This window comes from Ranitomeya imitator, chromosome 4 (assembly GCF_032444005.1).
Source record: "Ranitomeya imitator isolate aRanImi1 chromosome 4, aRanImi1.pri, whole genome shotgun sequence".
NCBI classification, from domain to species: domain Eukaryota; kingdom Metazoa; phylum Chordata; class Amphibia; order Anura; family Dendrobatidae; genus Ranitomeya; species Ranitomeya imitator.
The window spans coordinates 690,169,245-690,191,791 of record NC_091285.1 but is presented as its reverse complement, the minus strand read 5'-3'; the positions used below and the strand labels follow the sequence as shown (position 1 = coordinate 690,191,791).

General features: G+C 44.6%; 1 protein-coding gene across 1 annotated transcript; it reads right to left on the bottom strand.

Annotated features, from left to right (window-relative positions):
* Positions 1–9,037: 9,037 nt before the first annotated feature.
* Positions 9,038–9,880, bottom strand: LOC138674726 (olfactory receptor 6P1-like). The gene has a single exon (XM_069762544.1). It carries the CDS (start codon positions 9,878–9,880, stop codon positions 9,038–9,040), a length of 843 nt encoding a protein of 280 aa, XP_069618645.1.
* Between the last annotated feature and the right edge of the window lie 12,667 nt (positions 9,881–22,547).

Sequence of the window (22,547 nt, the reverse complement as noted above, 5' to 3'; positions counted from 1 at the left end):
AAGCCCCTAGTTTTACCAGTGTGAGGAGGGGCCCAATAAATAAAGCCTTTTTCTCCCCCTAGTGGCCGGAGTGTGAAGTGTAATGTGTGTTGGTGATACCTGGTCAGGAGAATTCCTTCAGTGCCATCAGACGTACCATCACTCCCCTTAGTGGCAGAGTGTCATACTGCAACGACCAGATCTCTGGGGCGCTGCATATATCACTATTTTTTATTTTAATTCTTTTTTTTAACGATTATATGGTGCCCAGTCCGTGGAGGAGAGTCTCCTCTACTCCACACCCGGGTACCATCCGTACATGATCCGGTTACTTCCCGCATCATGGGCATAGCCCCATGGGAGAAGTAGGTGGATCAATGCATTTCTATGTGTGCGGAATCCCCGCGATTCCGCAAATTAATTAACATGCTGCGTTTTTTTCCGGAATACGTTTCCCCTCAGGAAAAAAACACAGCATGTGCATACAAAATGCGGATTGCATTCTATTAATAGGATGCTTAATCTAAGCATTTTTTTTCTTGGTTTTATCTCGTTTTTATAGCGAAAAAATGCGAAAAAAACGCGAAAAATCTGGAACGTGTGCACAAAGACTTAAACAGGCCTTCCTCCTCACCTGCTAGCATATATTATATTATGCTGCTGTCCAGCCGGCTGTCAGTGCTGCGGTCTGCGGTGAGGTGACAGGTAGCAGACGCTGGAGGAGGGAGGGCCTCTCAGTCACAGTGAGTCACTGAAGCTTGCTCTGCTTGTGACTCACTGTTGCTGTGCAGGGGCAGCAGTTCATGCCTCAGTGATTCGTGGGACTAGGTCTTTACATTACACATGAAAATGGGGGGGCGAGGGGAGGAATTAATTAATCACTGGTCAAGGTAGGGGAAGGGCCGGCCCTCCTGGAATAAATGTATTAAAATGATCGATCCACTATATATGTTTAAGGTTATATGGAGTGCACAGTGGCATTTGTGCATGGTTACCTCTCAGCCAATCACACACTGCCTTACAAGCACATCTGTGCTTGGCTGACAGGATGATCTGCAAGTGTCTTCTGCGCAGATATGACATCAATTGCATGACTGCTTTGTGTGATATTCAGTTGTTAAGTATGGAGCTTAAATTTATTATTTAGAGTTGATATTTGTGTTCTAAACTGATAAATATTACAACCTATATGTTTACATAACTTTGTTGTGCTATGGAGGGGGGCCCGGGAAGATTTCTTGCACAGGGGCCCTCCGCAGTCTGTGTCCGCCCCTGCATTAGACAACCAGGTGATGATCTGGGGAGGCTTCAGCCAGGCTGGAATTGGGCAGGTTGTTCTTTACGAAGGACGTATGAATCAAGCCGCACACAAGGTTATCCTGGAAGAGCAGATGATTCTTTCTGCTCAGGCAATGTTCTCCAACTCTGAGGACTGGTTTTTCCAGCCGGACAATGCACCATGCCACACAGCTAGGTCAATCAAGGTGTGGATGAAGGACCAACACATGAAATCCCTGTCATGGCTGCCCAATCTCCAGACCTGATCCCCATTGAAATCCTCTTGAATGTAATCAAGAGGAAGAAGGATAGTCACAAGCCATCAAACAAAGAAGAACTGCTTACATTATTGTACCAGGAGTGGCATAAGGTCACCCAAAAGCAGTGTGACAGACTGGTGGAAAGCTGCCAAGACGCATGAAAGCTGTGATTAAAAATCAAGGTTATTCCGCAAAATATTGATTTCTGAACTCTTCCTGAGTTAAAACATTAGTATTGTTGTTTATACATGATTATGAACTTTTTTTTTGGTTTTGCATTATTTGAGGTCTGCAAACAATGCATTTTTTTGTTATTTTTGACCATTTCTCATTTTCAGAAAATAAATGCAAAATTTATAGCTTGGAACTTCGGAAACATGTTGTCAGAAGTTTATAGAGTAAAAGAACAATTTACATTTTACTTTAAAATATATCTATAAAGAGAAAAATCAGACAAACTGCTAATTTTGCAGTGGTCTCTTAATTTGTGCCAGAGCTGTATATTCCCTACTTGTCGGAGGTGTATATACGATACACTCAGTGTTAGCTTCCCGATAACCGGCCTAGTAGTGGTGACAGCCTGCGGTCTCCTCATTTAATAGTCTACCAATTGTGTAATTGTACGATAGGGAGCAGCAGAGAGCTGTTCGACACAACGATCACAGCGGGTGGTTCTGCTTGACCTTCCCAGGCTGCGATATTATTGACAGGAAGTAATTGTGAACAGCTGCAAATATCAGTCAATTTTCTATCACAATCTTCAGGCCTCCTCTAAAAGCTGAAAATGAAAAGGAATATCTCCTTTCAGCACCACAACAAGTTGAGGCGACCTCCAAATCACCAAAAGAAAGGTTTCACCAGAAGATCACAATTTTGGCATGGCCCAGATCTAAATCTAATTGAACTTCTGTGGTTTACTTGAAGTGGGCGCTGTAAATGGTAGATGCCCCTGCAATCAGACAGATGTGGAGCAAAGATCGCCAATTCTAGATGAACCACTCTGATAGACTCCAATCTGAAAAGACTGAATGCTTCCAAAGATTAACCCCTTCCCGACCCATGACGCCACGTAGGCGTCATGAAAGTCGGTGCCATTCCGACCCATGACGCCTATGCGGCGTCATGGAAAGATCGCGTCCCTGCAGATCGGGTGAAAGGGTTAACTCCCATTTCACCCGATCTGCAGGGACAGGGGGAGTGGTAGTTTAGCCCAGGGGGGGTGGCTTCACCCCCTCGTGGCTACGATCGCTCTGATTGGCTGTTGAAAGTGAAACTGCCAATCAGAGCGATTTGTAATATTTCACCCATTATAACGGGTGAAATATTACAATCCAGCCATGGCCGATGCTGCAATATCATCGGCCATGGCTGGAAATACTAGTGTGCCCCCACCCCACCCCTCCGATCGCCCCCCCACCCCCCGATCTGGCCGGTACGCTGCTCCGGCTCCCCTCCGCCCTGTGCTCCGCTCCCCCCCGTGCTCGTGTCCGCTCCCCCCGTGCTCCAATCACCCTCCCGTGCTCCAATCACCCCCCCTGCACTCCGATCCACCCCCCCGTGCTCCATTCCAGCCCCCCCGTGCTCCGTTCCACGCCCCCCGCGCTCCGTTCCACCCCTCCCGCGCTCCAATACCCCCCACCCTATCATACTTACCGATCCAGCCGTGGTCCCGTACATCTTCTCCCGGGCGCCGCCATCTTCCAAAATGGCGGGCGCATGCGCAGTGCGCCCGCTGAATCTGCCGGCCGGCAGATTCGTTCCAAAGTGCATTTTGATCACTGAGATATAATCTATCTCAGTGATCAAAATAAAAAAAATAATAAATGACCCCCCCCTTTGTCACCCCCATAGGTAGGGACAATAAAAAAATAAAGAAATTTTTTTTTTCCACTAATGTTAGAATAGGGTTAGGGTTAGGGGTAGGGTTAGGGGTAGGGTTAGGGTTAAGGTTAGGGCTAGGGGTAGGGGTAGGGGTAGGGGTAGGGTTAGGGGTAGGGCTAGGGGTAGGGTTAGGGTTAGGGTTAGGGTTAGGGGTAGGGGTAGGGTTAGGGCTAGGGTTAGGGCTAGGGTTAGGGTTAGGAATGTGCACACGTATTCTGGTCCTCTGCGGATTTTTCCGCTGCGGATTTGATAAATCCGCAGTGCTAAACCGCTGCGGATTTATGGCGGATTTACCGCGTTTTTTTCTGCGCATTTCACTGCGGTTTTACAATTGCGATTTTCTATTGGAGCAGTTGTAAAACCGCTGCGGAATCCGCACAAAGAAGTGACATGCTGCGGAATGTAAACCGCTGCGTTTCCGTGCAGTTTTTCCGCAGCATGTGCACAGCGATTTTTGTTTCCCATAGGTTTACATTGAACTGTACACTCATGGGAAACTGCTGCGGATCCGCAGCGTTTTCCGCAGCGTGTGCACATACCTTTAGAATTAGGCCATGTGCACACGGTGCGGATTTGGCTGCGGATTCGCAGCAGTGTTCCATCAGGTTTACAGTACCATGTAAACATATGAAAAACCAAATCCGCTGTGCCCATGGTGCGGAAAATACCGCGCGGAAACGCTGCGTTGTATTTTCCGCAGCATGTCAATTCTTTGTGCGGATTCCGCAGCGTTTTACACCTGTTCCTCAATAGGAATCCGCAGGTGAAATCCGCACAAAAAACACTGGAAATCCGCGGAAAATCCGCAGGTAAAACACAGTGCCTTTTACCCGCAGATTTTTCAAAAATGGTGCGGAAATATCTCACACGAATCCGCAACGTGGGCACATAGCCTTAGGGTTAGGGTTGGAATTAGGGTTGTGGTTAGGGTTAGGGGTGTGTTGGGGTTAGTGTTGTGGTTAGGGGTGTGTTGGGGTTAGGCTTGTGATTAGGATTATGGCTACAGTTGGGATTAGGGTTAGGGGTGTGTTGGCGTTAGTGTTGGAGTTAGAATTGAGGGGTTACCACTGTTTAGGCACATCAGGTGTCTCCAAACGCAACATGGCGCCACCATTGATTCCAGCCAATCTCGTATTCAAAAAGTCAAATGGTGCTCCCTCACTTCCGAGCCCTGACGTGTGCCCAAACAGTGGTTTACCCCCACATATGGGGTACCAGCATACTCAGGACAAACTGCGCAACAATTACGGGGGTCCAATTTCTCCTGTTACCCTTGTGAATCTAAAAAAATGCTTGCTAAAACATAATTTTTGAGGAAAGAAAAATGATTTTTTATTTTCACGGCTCTGCGTTGTAAACGTCTGTGAAGCACTTGGGGGTTCAAAGTGCTCACCACATATCTAGATAAGTTCCTTGGGGGGTCTAGTTTCTAAAATGGGGTCACTTGTGGGGGGTTTCTACTGTTTAGGCACACCAGGGGCTCTGCAAACGCAACGTGACACCCGCAGACCATTCCATCAAAGTCTGCATTTCAAAAGTCACTACTTCCCTTCTGAGCCCCGACGTGTGCCCAAACAGTGGTTTACCCCCACATATGGGGTATCGGCGTACTCAGGAGAAACTGGACAACAACTTTTGTGGTCCAATTTCTCCTGTAACCCTTGGGAAAATAAAAAATTCTGGGCTAAATAATTATTTTTGAGGAAAGAAAACGTATTTATTATTTTCACGGCTCTGCATTATAAACTTCTATGAAGCACTTGGGGGTTCAAAGTGCTCACCACACATCTAGATAAGTTCCTTTCAGGGTCTAGTTTCCAAAATGGGGTCACTTGTGGGGGGTTTCTACTGTTTAGGCACATCAGGGGCTCTGCAAACGCAACGTGACGCCCGCAGAGCATTCCATCAAAGTCTGCATTTCAAAACGTCACTACTTCAATTCCAAGCCCCGGCATGTGCCCAAACAGTAGTTTACCCCCACATATGGGGTATCACCGTACTCAGGAGAAACTGGACAACAAATATTGGGGTCAAATTTCTCCTGTTACCCTTGGGAAAATTAAAAAATTCTGGGCTAAATAATTATTTTTGAGGAAAGAAAACGTATTTATTATTTTCACGGCTCTGCATTATAAACTTCTATGAAGCACTTGGGGGTTCAAAGTGCTCACCACACATCTAGATAAGTTCCTTTGGGGGTCTAGTTTCCAAAATGGGGTCACTTGTGGGGGGTTTCTACTGTTAAGCCACATCAGGGGCTCTGCAAATGCAACGTGACACCCACAGAGCATTCCATCAAAGTCTGCATTTCAAAACGTCACTACTTCACTTCCGAGCCCCGGCATGTGCCCAAACAGTGATTTACCCCCACATATGGGGTATCAGCGTACTCAGGAGAAACTGGACAACAACTTTTGGGGTCAAATTTCTCCTGTTACCCTTGGGAAAATAAAAAATTGCAGGCTAAAAGATCATTTTTGAGAAAATAATTTTTTTTTTTATTTTCATGGCTCTGCGTTATAAACTTCTGTGAAGCACTTGGGGGTTCAAAGTCCTCACCACACATCTAGATTAGTTCCTTTGGGGGTCTAGTTTCTAAAATGGTGTCATTTCTGGGGGATCTCCAATGTTTAGGCACACAGGGGCTCTCCAAACGTGACATGGTGTCCGCTAATGATTGGAGCTAATTTTCCATTTAAAAAGCCAAATGGCGTGCCATCCCTTCCGAGCCCTGCCGTGCGCCCAAACAGTGGTTTACCCCCACATATGGGGTATCAGCGTACTCAGGACAAACTGGACAACAATATTTGGGGTCCAATTTCTCCTATTATCCTTGGCAAAATAGGAAATTCCAGGCTAAAAAATCATTTTTGAGGAAAGAAAAATTATTTTTTATTTTCATGGCTCTGCGTTATAAACTTCTGTGAAGCACCTGGGGGTTTAAAGTGCTCAATATGCATCTAGATAAGTTCCTTGGGGGGTCTAGTTTCCAAAATGGGGTCACTTGTGGGGGAGCTCCAATGTTTAGGCACACAGGGGCTCTCCAAACGCGACATGGTGTCCGCTAACAATTGGAGCTAATTTTCCATTCAAAAAGTCAAATGGCGCGCCTTCTCTTCCGAGCCCTGCCGAGTGCCCAAACAGTGGTTTACCCCCACATATAAGGTATCGGCGTACTCGGGAGAAATTGCCCAACAAATTTTATGATCCATTTTATCCTACTGCCCATGTGAAAATGAAAAAATTGAGGCGAAAAGAATTTTTTTGTGAAAAAAAATTACTTTTTCATTTTTACAGATCAATTTGTGAAGCACCTGAGGGTTTAAAGTGCTCACTAGGCATCTAAATTAGTTCCTTGGGGGGTCTAGTTTCCAAAATGGGGTCACTTGTGGGGGAGCGCCAATGTTTAGGCACACAGGAGCTATCCAAACGCGACATGGTGTCCGCTAACGATGGAAATAATTTTTCATTCAAAAAGTCAAATGGCGCTCCTTCCCTTCCGAGCCTTACCATGTGCCCAAACAGTGGTTTACCTCCACATGTGAGGTATTGGTGTACTCAGGAGAAATTGCCCAACACATTTTAGGATCCATTTTATCCTGTTGCCCATGTGAAAATGAAAAAATTGAGGCTAAAAGAATTTTTTTGCGAAAAAAAAAGTACTTTTTCATTTTTACGGATCAATTTGTGAAGCACCTTGGGGTTCAAAGTGCTCACTATGCATCTAGATAAGTTCCTTGGGGAGTCTAGTTTCCAAAATGGGGTCACTTGTGGGGGAGCTCCAATTTTTAGGCACACGGGGGCTCTCCAAACGTGACATGGTGTCCGCTAAAGAGTGGAGCCAATTTTTGATTCAAAAAGTCAAATGGCGCTCCTTCCCTTCCAAGCCCTGCCGTGCGCCAAAACAGTGGTTTACCCCCACATATGAGGTATCAGCGTACTCAGGACAAATTGGACAACAACTTTCGTGGTTCAGTTTCTCCTTTTACCATTGGGAAAATAAAAAAATTGTTGCTAAAATATAATTTTTGTGACTAAAAAGTTAAATGTTCATTTTTTCCTTCCATGTTGCTTCTGCTTCTGTGAAGCACCTGAAGGGTTAATAAACTTCTTGAATGTGGTTTTGAGTACCTTGAGGGGTGCAGTTTTTAGAATGGTGTCACTTTTGGGTATTTTCAGCCATATAGACCCCTCAAACTGACTTCAAATGTGAGGTGGTCCCTAAAAAAAATGGTTTTGTAAATTTCGTTGTAAAAATGACAAATCGCTGGTCGAATTTTAACCCTTATAACTTCCTAACAAAAAAAAATTTTGTTTCCAAAATTGTGCTGATGTAAAGTAAACATGTGGGAAATGTTATTTATTAACTATTTTGTGTCACATATCTCTCTGGTTTAACAGAATAAAAATTCAAAATGTGAAAATTGTGAAATTTTCAAAATTTCCGCCAAATTTCCGTGTTTATCACAAATAAATGCAGAATTTATTGACCTAAATTTACCATTAACATGAAGCCCAATATGTCACGAAAAAACAGTCTCAGAACCGCTAGGATCCGTTGAAGCGTTCCTGAGTTATTACCTCATAAAGGGACACTGGTCAGAATTGCAAAAAACGGCAAGGTCTTTAAGGTCAAAATAGGCTGGGTCTTGAAGGGGTTAAAAGGGGATTTCAGCAAAGTATTCGTTTCAGGTCACATTCACACGCTCAGTATTTGGTCAGTATTTTACATCAGTATTTGTTAGCCACAGTTAGGAGTGGAACAATCAGAGGAAAAGTATAATAGAAACATGTCACCAATTCTTCATTTTTCACCTACTCCTGGTTTTGGCTTCCAATTACTGATGTAAATTACTGGTCAAGTACTGAACGTGTGAACGTGGCCTTAGAGTTATCTTAAACGTCATCAGGGCTTCATCTCATACTTTCTGCCCCACAGGATCAATTTTTGTCTTGTATCTAGATCAAGGATGTGCGATGTTGTTCTATGACCTATCAATACTACTCCACTTTTTCGAATTTTGGTTATCTTCTCCTAATGCTTCCCTACTTTTTTGTTATTTCAAACTGACATCCCACCGACAAGAACAGTCTATGACTCTTCTCTAGATCATCGACATTTCATGTTTCTATAGTCTTCTCCTTCTGAATCTATGTATCATTGGATTTCCACCATTAGAAACTTTTCACTCATTGGGTGATCTAAAATGACGTCACCCGTAAGATCTATGAAGGCTTTTCACTAGATCATTGTTCCCTAACTCCAGTCCTCAAGAGCCACCAACAGGTCATGTTTTCAGGATTTCCTTAGTATTACACAACTGATAATTGCATCACCTGCACAGGCAATAATTCCATCACCTGTGCAATACTAAGGAGATCCTGAAGACATGACCTGTTGGTGGCTCTTGAGGACTGGAGTTGGGGAACACTGTTCTAGATCAAGGTTGACTTAAATTGCTTCAGCAATTTACATATCTAGCTTTATCTCAAAACTGCAGAGTTGTCCTCTACTTTTTCCAGAGTTGGACTATTATCTCTGGGGCTTTGGTGTTAGATGTATAAGGGTATTCTGCTTCTACAGTCAATTCACAAGTTATCTAACCAATACTTATGGAAATATCCATGGACTTTACTCTCTAAGTTTCTATTGTTTTCCATGGCCTCAAAGCTTGAATATATTTCAAAATGGCGCCTCGGATGTCCTGGTTTCTTAAACTGTAGATTAAAGGGTTACACAAGGGAGTCACCAGAGTATAGAGAACTGACAGACCTTTGTTCAGATTTATGGAACTATCTCTTGGTGGAAAGATATAAATAGATGACAATGTCCCGTAGTACATACATACAATGATCAGGTGGGAGCTGCAGGTGGAGAAGACTTTATGTCTTCCAGTGCTGGAGGGAATTTTGAGAATGGCCCGAATGATTGAAATGTAGGTGACCACGATAAACGTGAATGGTGACAAAAGGACAGGAAATGCCACAACATTGGTGGCCAGCTCTACAGAAGACGTACTGGAGCAGGTCAGTCGTAGAAGTGGAGCGATATCGCAGTAGACGTGGTTGATGACATTGAGGCTGCAAAATTCCAATTTGCTTAAGAAAATGTATATTAAAAAGGACATTGTGAAGCCAAAAAACCAACAGGAGGTGACCATCTGCAGCTGAAGGCTGGGGGTCATAATGGTGGCGTAGTGTAATGGTCTACAGATGGCCACATGTCGATCAAAGGACATGACCGCCAGCAACAAGCACTGGGCAATGGTTGGAACGCCCAATAAGTAAAATTGAGAGAGACATCGGGTCACCGATACATTTCCTCCTCCCACCAGAATTAACCATAACATATTGGGCACAATGTTACTGGTGAACAAAATCTCCGACACCGACAACTGGCAGAGAAAGATGTACATCGGGGAGTGGAGGCTCTCAGTGACCCCAACCAGGACAACCACCAGGACATTTGCAGTCAAAGCCATGATGTGGACTATCAGAAAAAAAGTAAAAACTACAATCCTGAAGTTGTGGAGATTTCCGAATCCCAAGAGGAAAAATTCTGTGATCGTTGATTGATTTGTCTTCTCCATTCTCTAGAGGGCAGAACATAAGAGAGTATAAGGCCAAAGAAATAAAAGCAGTCAAAAAATTAGATGTACTGGTCAGTGATCATTCACTGTGCCCTCCTCATCTCACAAAGCTCTGAACTGGGTGCAGATGTAAGGCAGCAGGAGCTTCTCCCCCACTGCTTGGTCTGCAACAGGAGCTTCTGCCCCGCTGCTTGGTCTGCAGTAGGAGCTTCTCTCCCGTGCTTGATTTGCAGCAGGAGCTTCGGCCCCGCTGCTTGGTCTGCAGAAGGAGCTTCTCCCCCGCTGCTTGGTCTGCAACAGGAGCTTCTTCCCCACTGATTTTTCTGCAGAAGGAGCTTCTCCCCCACTTGTTGGTCTGCAGCAGGAGCTTCTCTCCGGCTTGTTGGTCTGCAGCAGGAGCTTCTCTCCCGCCACTCTGTCTGGAGCAGGAGACCAATAACACAAACACCTGTTCACAAGCAGACGCAGCCCAAAACAGAAAACATCAGGATGAAAGTAACACCAATGTGATATTTCCAGAAAACTGTTTTAAGGCAAAGACTAATTTTTGTAATATGTGTGAATTGTGTGTAGAGAAAATGAATAATTTTAGGAGACACCAAACACAAGATTGAGATCAAGGTCAAGATCTATTCATGTTTCTGCTGCTTCTCTAAACTGCAGCAGAAAGGAAGAGGATAATCCCCATTGTTGTCACACAGTATTCATAAAAAGAGAACATTTAATAGAGGCAGACAAAGAGGCAGACCAACGTACCCCCGAAACAGTGACATCCACAGAAGATTTGCAACAGCAACTTCCAAAGTGTCACCATAATAGCAGTGATGTCCACAGTGCCCACCATAATAACCGCAACATCCACAGTGTCCCCATTACATTACAGGGCTACTATGCAAGTCATAATGCCCCAATGCTCCAATCATTGTAATATATCCTAGTGATCCTGTAGAAGTCTCTTACCTGATCCCACTCTGATTGGGGGATGTTACGATGGTACACTCAGATATAAGGACCACCATATAACATGGGCGAACAGGGTACATAGATTTCTGCAGGTCCCTTATTATAGACCTATAGAACACAGATCCATTATGTGGTCTTGTGAATGAGCGTAAATAATATCTGGGCTTTACATTCCCCCATGAGCCGTGAGCGGCTGCATTAGATCCTTGATCAGATCTGTCCACATCTGGATGGGGGATATCAGTCACACAATGACAGACGATATCTGACTGTAGACCCCGCAGTGCATTCTCTGCCGTGATCGGAGATGATGGTGCCAAGATTTTCAGGATTTAATTATCCACAATAAACCATTTAATATCCCGACGTGAGACTCTCCCGGGAGCTTCCTCCAACCTCATTAATGTCAGGAGGCTCGTTAGAGGTTTTCTCCAGTTTTTGCAGATACTAATTATCTCTCGACCTCTAGAGAGAAAGACGGCAGCCACAGATCATCATTACCAACAATTATGTTAAAATTTGCCCCAAAATATTGACCAGTCGAATTAATCTCTTAAACAATTGGCCATTGTTTTGCTTTCATGCCTCTCCACTTTGTAGGAGCCATAACTTTTTACATTTTTCTCAATGATATGGCTAAATGAGGCTTTGTTTTCTGCAGGACAAATTGTATTATTTTTAATTGTTGTTTTGAGGTGCATATACAATTAATTACCAAGTAATTTATATAATTGTTTTTTGTTTATGACACAAATGTACACTGCTCAAAAAAAATAAAGGGAACACTTAAACAACAGAATATAACTCCAAGTAAATCAAACTTCTGTGAAATCAAACTGTACACTTAGGAAGCAACACTGATTGACAATCAATTTTACATGCTGCTGTGCAAATAGAATAGACAACAGATGGAAATTATTGACAATTATCAAGACCCCCTCAATAAAGGAGTGGTTCTGCAGGTGGGGACCACAGACCACATCTCAGTACCAATGCTTTCTGGCTGATGTTTTGGTCACTTTTGAATGTTGGTTGTGCTTTCACACTTGTGGTAGCATGAGACAGACTCTACAACCCAGGTTGTACTACTCAGGTAGTGCAGCTCATCCAGGATGGCACATCAATGCGAGCTGTGGCAAGAAGGTTTGCTGTGTCTGTCAGCGTAGTGTCCAGAGGCTGGAGGCGCTACCAGGAGACAGGCCAGTACAGCAGGAGATGTGAAGGGGGCCATATGAGGGCAAAAACCCAGCAGCAGGACCGCTACCTCAGCCTTTGTGCAAGGAGGAACAGGAGGAGCACTGCCAGAGCCCTGCAAAATGACCTCCAGCAGGCCACAAATGTGCATGTGTCTGCACAAACGGTTAGAAACTGACTCCATGAGGATGGTCTGAGTGCCTGACATCCACAGATGGGGGTTGTACTCACAGCCCAACACCGTGTAGGACGCTTGGCATTTGCCACAGAACACCAGGATTGGCAAGTTCGCCACTGGAGCCCTGTGCTCTTCACAGATGAAAGCAGGTTCACACTGAGCACATGTGACAGACGTGACAGAGTCTGGAAAGGCCATGGAGAGCAATCTGCTGCTTGCAGCATCCTTCAGCATGACCAGATTGGCAGTGGGTCAGTAATGGTGTGCGGTGGCACTTCTTTCAAGGGCCGCACAGCCCTCCATGTGCTCGCCAGAGGTAGCCTGACTGAAATTAGGTACCGAGATGAGATCCTCAGACCCCTTGTGAGACCATATGCGGGTGCGGTTGGCCCTGGGTTCCTCTTAATGCAGGACAATGCCAGACCTCATGTGGCTGGAGTGTGTCAGCAGTTCCTGCAAGATGAAGGCATTGAAGCTATGGAATGGCCCGCCTGTTCCCCAGACCTGAATCCGATTTAGCACATCAGAGACATTATGTCTCGCTCCATCCATCAACGTCACGTTGCACCACAGACTGTGCAGGAGTTGGCGGATGCTTTAGTCCAGGTCTGGGAGGCGATCCCTCAGGAGACCATCCGCCGCCTCATCAGGAGCATGCCCAGGCGTTGTACAGTAGGGAGGACATACAGGCATGTGGAGGCCACACGCAATACGGAGTATCTTTTCCTTGTCGTGAGACATTTTCACTGAAGTTGGATCAGCCTATAATTTCATTTTCCACTTTGATTTTAAGTATCATTCCAAACCTCCATGGGATATTCATTTTTATTTACATTGATAATTGATATCTTTTATTGTTCTGAACACATTCCACTGTGCAATGAATTAAAATTTGAAACTGGAATATTTCATTCAGAGATATCTAGGATGTGGTATTTAGGTGTTCCCTTTATTTTTTGAGCAGTGTATATAACCAATTTTTGGTATATTTTTGGTTTACTTTTTTTTACTGTTCATGTGTGTGAAACTCTAACTGCATTTGTGTGTATATTTTTATTGTAAGAAAGCAGGAGGAAACGTTCTGGATGGCAGATATGTGTCATCAAGGTGTTTGGCCTCGGTAATGTAAAAAATTTATACCAGTAACATTAAGTTACGGAGGGGGTTAATTTGCCTGGATTTGGGGCCTGAGATTTAGGAACAACAAATAGAGTCTTTTTGATATAGAAAAAAAACCTTGGGCATTTATGTATCCAAGCGGCTACAAGAGACCTGAAACCTTACAATTGGTGGAGAATGCGGGCATGAAGGCCCAAAAAAGCACAGGTGATTATAGTTTAAAGACTGAATGTCCTGGGTTAAGGCAGCTAAAGCATTAAAAACACTGTCAGCCAAAGTGACTTTTTTTTAATCAAAAACTGTATTACTAAGAACCCTGTGTTATTTAAATGCACTTTTGTTTTTTACTTATTTAGTTACAGTAGGGCTTTTGCTTATTTCGCTTCTTGTAGGTTTTGTATGCTTTATGACCAATATGAACACGCGTGTATGTGCTGCATGTATACCAACTTACATCAAGCTGAATTTGCCGGGGTCTGGCCTCCCTCTCCTGAGCTGGAAATTACATGTACAGGTTTCCCCAGACTGGTGTCCATAGATTGGGACCCGGTCCTCTTGTCTGCCCTTATTCACACACTGAGGTCAAATCTTATACATGGTAAGGTTTTTAATATTAGGCAGTGTAGGATCGTCCCGATCAGGGTCACCTTGTCGACGGTGGGATGGCTTTTATGCTATTTTTGATCAAAAACAGTATTACTAAGAACTCTGTGTTCTTTAAATGCACTTTTGCTTTTTTACTTATTTAGTTACAGCAGGGTTTTTGCTTATTTTGTTTCTTGTAGGTTTGTATGTATATTTTTATTGTAAGAAAGCAGGAGGAAAGGTTCTGGCAGATATGTGTCATCAAGGTCATTGGCCTTGGTAATGTAAAAAATCTATACCAGTAACATTAAGTTACTGAGGGGGTTAATTTGACTGGATTTGGATTCTGGGATTTAGGAACAACAAATAGAGTCTGTTTGAGAGATATATATATATATATATATATATATATATATATATATATATATATATATATATATATATATATATAAAAACCTTGGGTATTTGTGTATCCAAGTGGCTACTAGAGACCTGAAACCCTGCAATTGGTGGAGAATGTGGACATCAAGGCCCAAAAAGCACAGGTGATTATAGTTTAAAGACTGAGTGTCCTGGGTTAAGGCAGCTAAAGCATTGAAAACAGTGTCAGCCAAAGTGACAGTACACATGTGAGGTAAACACTATGGGAAACCTCCGAGAAACTGACTCAGTTGGATGACGTCAAGGCTTTCCTGACTGTCTATGAGAGGGTGGCAGACAAGGAGAAACTGTGCCCAATGCAATAGGTAGAGGTTATAGCTTGGTATCTTCCTGGGGAACCACAGAAAGTGAACTATGACTTTGCCCTGCAAGATGCCAATGGAGTATGTAAAGCTGAAGGCAGAGATTCTGGCACGAATGTGGATGACCTTGTGAGTCTAATGGCAAGATACCTCGCTGTGGAGAACTTCCTGGGCAGTCAAGGGAGGCTTAGGTCACCTTACCGAAGTACCCAAAATGGAGCTGTCACCCAAAGGAAAAGTCCTAAATCTTCACATTAGGGGCTCCCAAAAACCCTTTAGTGGTCCAGGGAAAACTTTGGGACTTCCCAGCTCAAAGATTCAATGCTGAAAGGTGCTCTGGAAAATGTAATGGTGTTCCCCAGGAGTCAGAGGCAGATAATTTATTCCTGTATTTTGCTATTCATGTCGAAAGTCATGACGGAATTGTGTAAGTGTCACGATCCATGTTTGGATCTGTGGCAGATCTGGTTTCCCTCAGATTTAAACCTTTTTTCCTTTTCTGTTCATTGGGGGTTAATGCAGTTTTGTCCCCCCGGTGGCCGCTGGTGTTATTGCATTGCTGCTGGGTCAGCTGATGTTTGTGAGCACTCCCACCATCCTTTATAAGGTCACCTGGTGTTTCAGCTGACCGTTGGTTATACAGTTCCTTTCAGGAGACCAACCTCGCCGTAGCAGCTCTCTGGTGACAGCCAAGTCTGGTGTTTGGAGCTCAGTTGCTGTACTATCTTTGTTGTGGAGTCTGCAGCTGCGTGCACAAGCTAAGTTCTGAGTTTTGTTATTTTGCAGTTTGTGCATTCACCTTTTGGTATCGTGTTCCCCTCACTCTTATATTGTTTATTCCTGTTTATTTCCTTTGTGGTGCTGTTTACACTGTTCACCCCCTGGGGTGGGGGTTGGGGGTTTAGTACAGGGTTTAACAGGAGACAGGGACAGGTCGGTGACTTGGGCCTCCCTACCTTCAAGGGTACCCCAAGTTAAGGAAAGACAGGGCTTCCCCTAGCCTGAAGGGAAGTTTAGGGGCCCAGATTCCTCATCTCCTGTTTTCCTATTTCTGCCTCGTGACAGTAAGACCCTTCAATTTTCACAGCTACGTATCTTGATGTAACATCCACAAAAGGATAGCGTGATAGAGAGTTTTAATAAAACTTTGAAGGAAATGTTAAAGATGCTGTACTCGTTTCACTGTGGATATTGATACAATATTAACAGCTTCCGCCATCATATTCACAAGGTTTTTTGCTTTTGTCCTTGGGTTGATATGCACATGTCGGACCAAAGCACGTTCACCTCTGGGACCCAGAACCTATCTCCTTCCTGAGCGGTATGATGGCTGGATATTCCCATCTTGTTTGTACTTGCCTATAATTATTTGTACAGACTTGTTCATTGTGCAAGTAGCCCATGTGTTTCTGGTTCTGTGCCACAGTATAGTAGTGTAACCCCTAAGCTCTGTGCCACAGTATAGTAGTGTAACCCCTATGCTCTGTGCCACAGTATAGTAGTGTAACCACTAAGCTCTGTGCCACAGTATAGTAGTGTAACCACTAAGCTCTGTGCCACAGTATAGTAGTGTAACCCCTAAGCTATGTGACACAGTATAGTAGTGTAACCCCTAAGCTCTGTGCCACTGTATAGTAGTGTAACCCCTAAGCTCTGTGCCACTGTATAGTAGTGTAACCACTAAGCTCTGTGCCACAGTATAGTAGTGTAACCACTAAGCTCTGTGCTACTGTATAGTAGTGTAACCACTAAGCTCTGTGCCACAGTATAGTAGTGTAACCCCTAAGCTCTGTGCCACTGTACAGTAGTGTAACCCCTAAGCTCTGTGCCACTACATAGTAGTGTAACCCCTAAGCTCTGTGCCACAGTATAGTTGTGTAACCCCTAAGCTCTGTGCCACTGTATAGTAGTGTAACCCCTAAGCTCTGTGCTACTGTATAGTAGTGTAACTCCTAAGCTCTGTGCCACAGTACAGTTGTGTAACCCCTAAGCTCTGTGCTACTGTATAGTAGTGTAACGACTAAACTTTGTGCCACTGTATAGTAGTGTAACCCCTAAGCTCTGTGCCACAGTATAGTAGTGTAACCACTAAGCTCTGTGCCACTGTATAGTAGTGTAACCCCTAAGCTCTGTGCCACAGTGTAGTAGTGTAACCTCTAAGCTCTGTGCCACTGTATAGTAGTGTAACCCCTAAGCTCTGTGCTACTGTATAATAGTGTAACCCATAAGTTCTGTGCCACAGTATAGTAGTGTAACCACTAAGCTCTGTGCCACTGTATAGTAGTGTAACCACTAAGCTCTGTGCCACAGTATAGTAGTGTAACACCTAAGCTCTGTGCCACTGTATAGTAGTGTAACCCCTAAGCTCTGTGCTACTGTATAGTAGTGTAACCACTAAGCTTTGTGCCACTGTATAGTAGTGTAACCCCTAAGCTCTGTGCCACAGTATAGTAGTGTAACCACTAAGCTCGGTGCCACTGTATAGTAGTGTAACCCCTAAGCTCTGTGCCACTGTATAATAGTGTAATCCATAAGCTCTGTGCCACAGTATAGTAGTGTAACCACTAAGCTCTGTGCCAAAGTATAGTAGTGTAACCACTAAGCTCTGTGCTACTGTATAATAGTGTAACCCATAAGTTATGTGCCACAGTATAGTAGTGTAACCAGTAAGCTCTGTTCCACTGTATAGTAGTGTAACCACTAAGCTCTGTGCCACAGTATAGTAGTGTAACACCTAAGCTCTGTGCCACTCTATAGTAGTGTAGCCCCTAAGCTCTGTGCCACAGTACAGTTGTGTAACCCCTAAGCTCTGTGCTACTGTATAGTAGTGTAACCACTAAGCTTTGTGCCACTGTATAGTAGTGTAACCCCTAAGCTCTGTGCCACAGTATAGTAGTGTAACCACTAAGCTCTGTGCCACTGTATAGTAGTGTAACCCCTAAGCTCTGTGCCACTGTATAATAGTTTAACCCATAAGCTCTGTGCCACAGTATAGTGTAACCACTAAGCTCTGTGCCACTGTATAGTAGTGAAACACCTAAGCTCTGTGCTACTGTATAGTAGTGTAACCCCTAAGCTCTGTGCCACAGTACAGTTCTGTAACCCCTAAGCTCTGTGCTACTGTATAGTAGTGTAACCCCTAAGCTCTGTGCCACAGTATAGTAGTGTAACCACTAAGCTCTGTGCCACTGTATAGTAGTGTAACCACTAAGCTCTGTGCCACTGTATAATAGTGTAACCCATAAGTTCTGTGCCACAGTATAGTAGTGTAACCACTAAGCTCTGTGCCACTGTATAGTAGTGTAACCACTAAGCTCTGTGCCACTGTATAATAGTGTAACCCATAAGTTCTGTGCCACAGTATAGTAGTGTAACCACTAAGCTCTGTGCCACTGTATAGTAGTGTAATCACTAACCTCTGTGCCACAGTATAGTAGTGTAACACCTAAGCTCTGTGCCACTGTATAGTAGTGTAACCCCTAAGCTCTGTGCTACTGTATAGTAGTGTAACCACTAAGCTTTGTGCCACTGTATAGTAGTGTAACCCCTAAGCTCTGTGCCACAGTATAGTAGTGTAACCACTAAGCTCGGTGCCACTGTATAGTAGTGTAACCCCTAAGCTCTGTGCCACTGTATAATAGTGTAATCCATAAGCTCTGTGCCACAGTATAGTAGTGTAACCACTAAGCTCTGTGCCAAAGTATAGTAGTGTAACCACTAAGCTCTGTGCTACTGTATAGTAGTGTAACACCTAAGCTCTGTGCTACTATATAGTAGTGTAACCACTAAGCTCTGTGCCAAAGTATAGTAGTGTAACCACTAAGCTCTGTGCCACTGTATAGTAGTGTAACCACTAAGCTCTGTGCCACTGTATAATAGTGTAACCCATAAGTTCTGTGCCACAGTATAGTAGTGTAACCACTAAGCTCTGTGACACTGTATAGGAGTGTAACCACTAAGCTTTGTGCCACTGTATAGTAGTGTAACCCCTAAGCTCTGTGCCACTGTATAGTAGTGTAACCACTAAGCTCTGTGCCACTGTATAGTAGTGTAACCCCTAAGCTCTGTGCCACTACATAGTAGTGTAACCCCTAAGCTCTGTGCCACTGTATAATAGTGTAACCCATAAGCTCTGTGACACAGTATAGTAGTGTAACCACTAAGCTCTGTGCCACTGTATAGTAGTGTAACCACTAAGCTCTGTGCCACAGTATAGTAGTGTAACACCTAAGCTCTGTGCCACAGTATAGTAGTGTAACCCCTAAGCTCTGTGCCATAGTATAGTAGTGTAACCACTAAGCTCTGTGCCACTGTATAGTAGTGTAACCCCTAAGCTTTGTGCCACTGTATAGTAGTGTAACCCCTAAGCTCTGTGCCACTGTATAGTAGTGTAACCCCTAAGCTCTCTGCTACAGTATAGTTGTGTAACCCCTAAGCTCTGTGCCACTGTATAGTAGTGTAACCACTAAGCTCTGTGCTACTGTATAGTAGTGTAACCACTAAGCTCTGTGCTACTGTATAGTAGTGTAACCCCTAAGCTCTGTGCCACAGTATAGTAGTGTAACCCCTAAGCTCTGTGCCACTGTATAGTAGTGTAACCCCTAAGCTCTGTGCCACTGTATAGTAGTGTAACCCCTAAGCTCTGTGCTACAGTATAGTTGTGTAACCCCTAAGCTCTGTGCCACTGTATAGTAGTGTAACCACTAAGCTCTGTGCTACTGTATAGTAGTGTAACCACTAAGCTCTGTGCTACTGTATAGTAGTGTAACCCCTAAGCTCTGTGCCACTGTATAGTAGTGTAACCCCTAAGCTCTGTACCACTATGTAGTAGTGTAACCACTAAGCTCTATGCTACTGTATAATAGTGCAGCGCCCCAGAGTCCTGGTTCGTTGCAGTAATGTTGTTCTTCCACCAGGGGGAGTGATGTTACGTCTGAAGGCAATGAAGGAGATCTGCTGTCCAGGTATCACAGCCACACACACACTTCACACGCCAGTCCACCAGGGGGAGCTAAGGGTTCTATCTATTAGGCCACTCCTCACATAGGGTAAATCTGGGGGGTTGGTGAGGAAGTGAGTCAGTATCAGAAGGAGGAGAGGAGAGTTCCTGGCTGGGGACTGATGAGGAAAGGTCTCCCGGTCGAGCTGGCTGGGGTGATTCCTGGTCAGATGCAGACTGAAGTCTGAGGAGAAAGGAAAGAAGGACACAGAGCTGCGCCTGCAACCCATGTGGCAGCATCCTAAGAAAGGACATGAAAGGAATTGTGCTGTAGTGAGTGAGAAAAGAAGTCATAGCAACAGGAGTGAAACATCAGTGGGAGACCAGCTAGAAGCAGGCTGTCTCCATCTGAAGCGCAGATCCGGTGGCCAGAATACCGAGGGAGTATAGAGTTCTATGCCGTTACTTCAGAGACTAGCAGGGCAGTTGATTCCAAGTTGGCTGTCCGACCTTTATACCTAAGAAGACACGGTGGCAACTTGTGTGGGTCGGGGAGTCTCTAGGGTCCCTATAAATAAGCCCCAGGCCATCAGTCATATGGGTTTTGTCCTATCCGTACCATCTGGGGGACAGAGAGAGAAGTAACAACAGTGAGGACCTTATGGTAGCTCATGCAAGTAGGGACCTACTACGTTACTGTGCGCAAGGGGAAGGCTATTGAATTCCTCCTGGACAAGGGGACTCTGGATTTGCCTTCAGACCGGCCGGACTCTGCCTACCCCGTGGTCCCTACTCTGGACTGTGGATGCCGAACCTTCAGTAAAAGGTAAAGAGACTGCAACCCTGTGTTCTCGTTATTCACTGCACCTCACACCATCCACTATCTACACTACGGGAAGCCCTGGGGACATACTTCACCTGTGGGAAGGTATACCATCGAGCTGCCATAACATCACCCCAGTGGACCCCTAAGCAGCGTCGGTCACCCTGACCGAATACCACAGGTGGCTTCACGAACATTATCCCTTTAAAGACCTTTCCCCATTTCATCAACGGACCTCCCGATGGCCACAGACCGGGTCAGCCGCCGTGACATCCCCATCGACTACAGAAGGACCCGGTACCGAGTATCCCATTGACCTACGGGGGCGCTCCAGTAGTGTAACCGCTAAACAATGTGCCACTGTACAGGAGTGTAACCATTAAGCTCTGTGCCACTGTACAATAGTGTAACAACTTACATTGGTTAGTAAAGCTGCTTTGAGTCCACCCCTAGTCACTCTGCCATTCCTTGTTTCTGGGGTCAATGGCCACCTGAGTAGTGACCTGTTTACAAGTGGTTAATTATTGTAAGAGTATGGCTTGAGGTCAGAAATTATTTTGGGGTTTAATAATCTGGATTTATTTTTGGGTTTGGTCTGAGCTTACATGTGGCGCATTCAGCAGGATCCGAACCCAAGGATGAACGGGCAGTAATACTGGAGTGACAATCTGAACTGTGAATGAGCCCTAAACATAAAGGCCAAGAGTACGGTGAATCAGGAGGAGCTGCTGGATGAGCTGTGAAAGAGTCACCCATGCCACATCAGGTCTTTTAGGAACCAATTTTAGTGATTTATATCTAATTTTCTGTGTGTTCAGTTTATTGCCATCCATCAGTGATTATCTTGCATTTGCATTTTCCTCTACAGGTTATTATGGATCTGGGAATAATATGTAAATATACACCAATCAGCCATGAGGCACCACCTGTCTAATTTTGTGTGGGTCCCCTTGTCCTTCCTCTGATCCGCTGAGGCCTGGACTCCAGTCACGTAGTATCTAGTATTAAGACATTAGCAGTAGATCCATTTATGCCCTGAAAGATGTAACATGCGGCCTCAATGAATTGGACTTTTATTTTCTGTGAAGACCCATCAGGAGATTCCGAAAACCAGGAAGACCCTTCAAGACCTCTCATATACTGGCACAAGACCTGCCATATACCAGGAGCAGCCCTCAAGACCTGCCGTGTAACTCTAAGGCCTCTTTCACACTTCCGTCTTTTGTCTCACGTCGAAATCCGACGAGTTTTGAAAAAACAGGATCTTGCAAATTTTCCTGCAGAATCCTGTTTTTTCCCATAGACTTTTATTAGCGACGGATTGTGATGGATGGCCATTCATTTCATCCGTCGTGCATTTGATCCGTTGGAAAATAGCGGTCCGTTTGGAGAGAAAATGTTCAGAGGAGCGTTTTTTCTGGACGTCGGAAAATCGCTCAACGACGGATCCTGCGCTCTCTGGCGTTGGCTATAATGGAAGCCTATGGACGCAGGATCAGTCACTGACCATCACATACAGCGACGTATCACGTTTGCTCCCTCTGAGCATGCCCAGAAGGATATTGAATGCAGGGAAAATCTCTCTCTCACTCTCTCTCTCCCTCTCCCTCTCCCCCTCTCTCTCTCTCCCTCTCTCTCTCTCGTCCCCGAAATACCAATTCCCATATCTACCCCGGAAAACCTCAGGCGACGCATCCGTTATAACACTGGATGCGTTGCCTCCGTTTTAACACTATTTTCTCAACATCCGTCGGCTCTTCTTCTCGACACAAATGCCGACGGAAATGTGAAAGTAGCCTAACATGCTACAAAACCTGCCAAATAGCAGAAACCTCCAAAAAGTCCTACCACAATCCAGAAATACGAAAAGATTCACTGTAAAACGTTAGAACGCCGCTGAACCTGCTTTATTATACCAAGGAGATCCAAGAAGACCTGCCTTATACAAGGAACACCTCACAAGACCTGCCCTATACTGGGAACAACCAACAAGACCTGCCATATAATGGGAACAA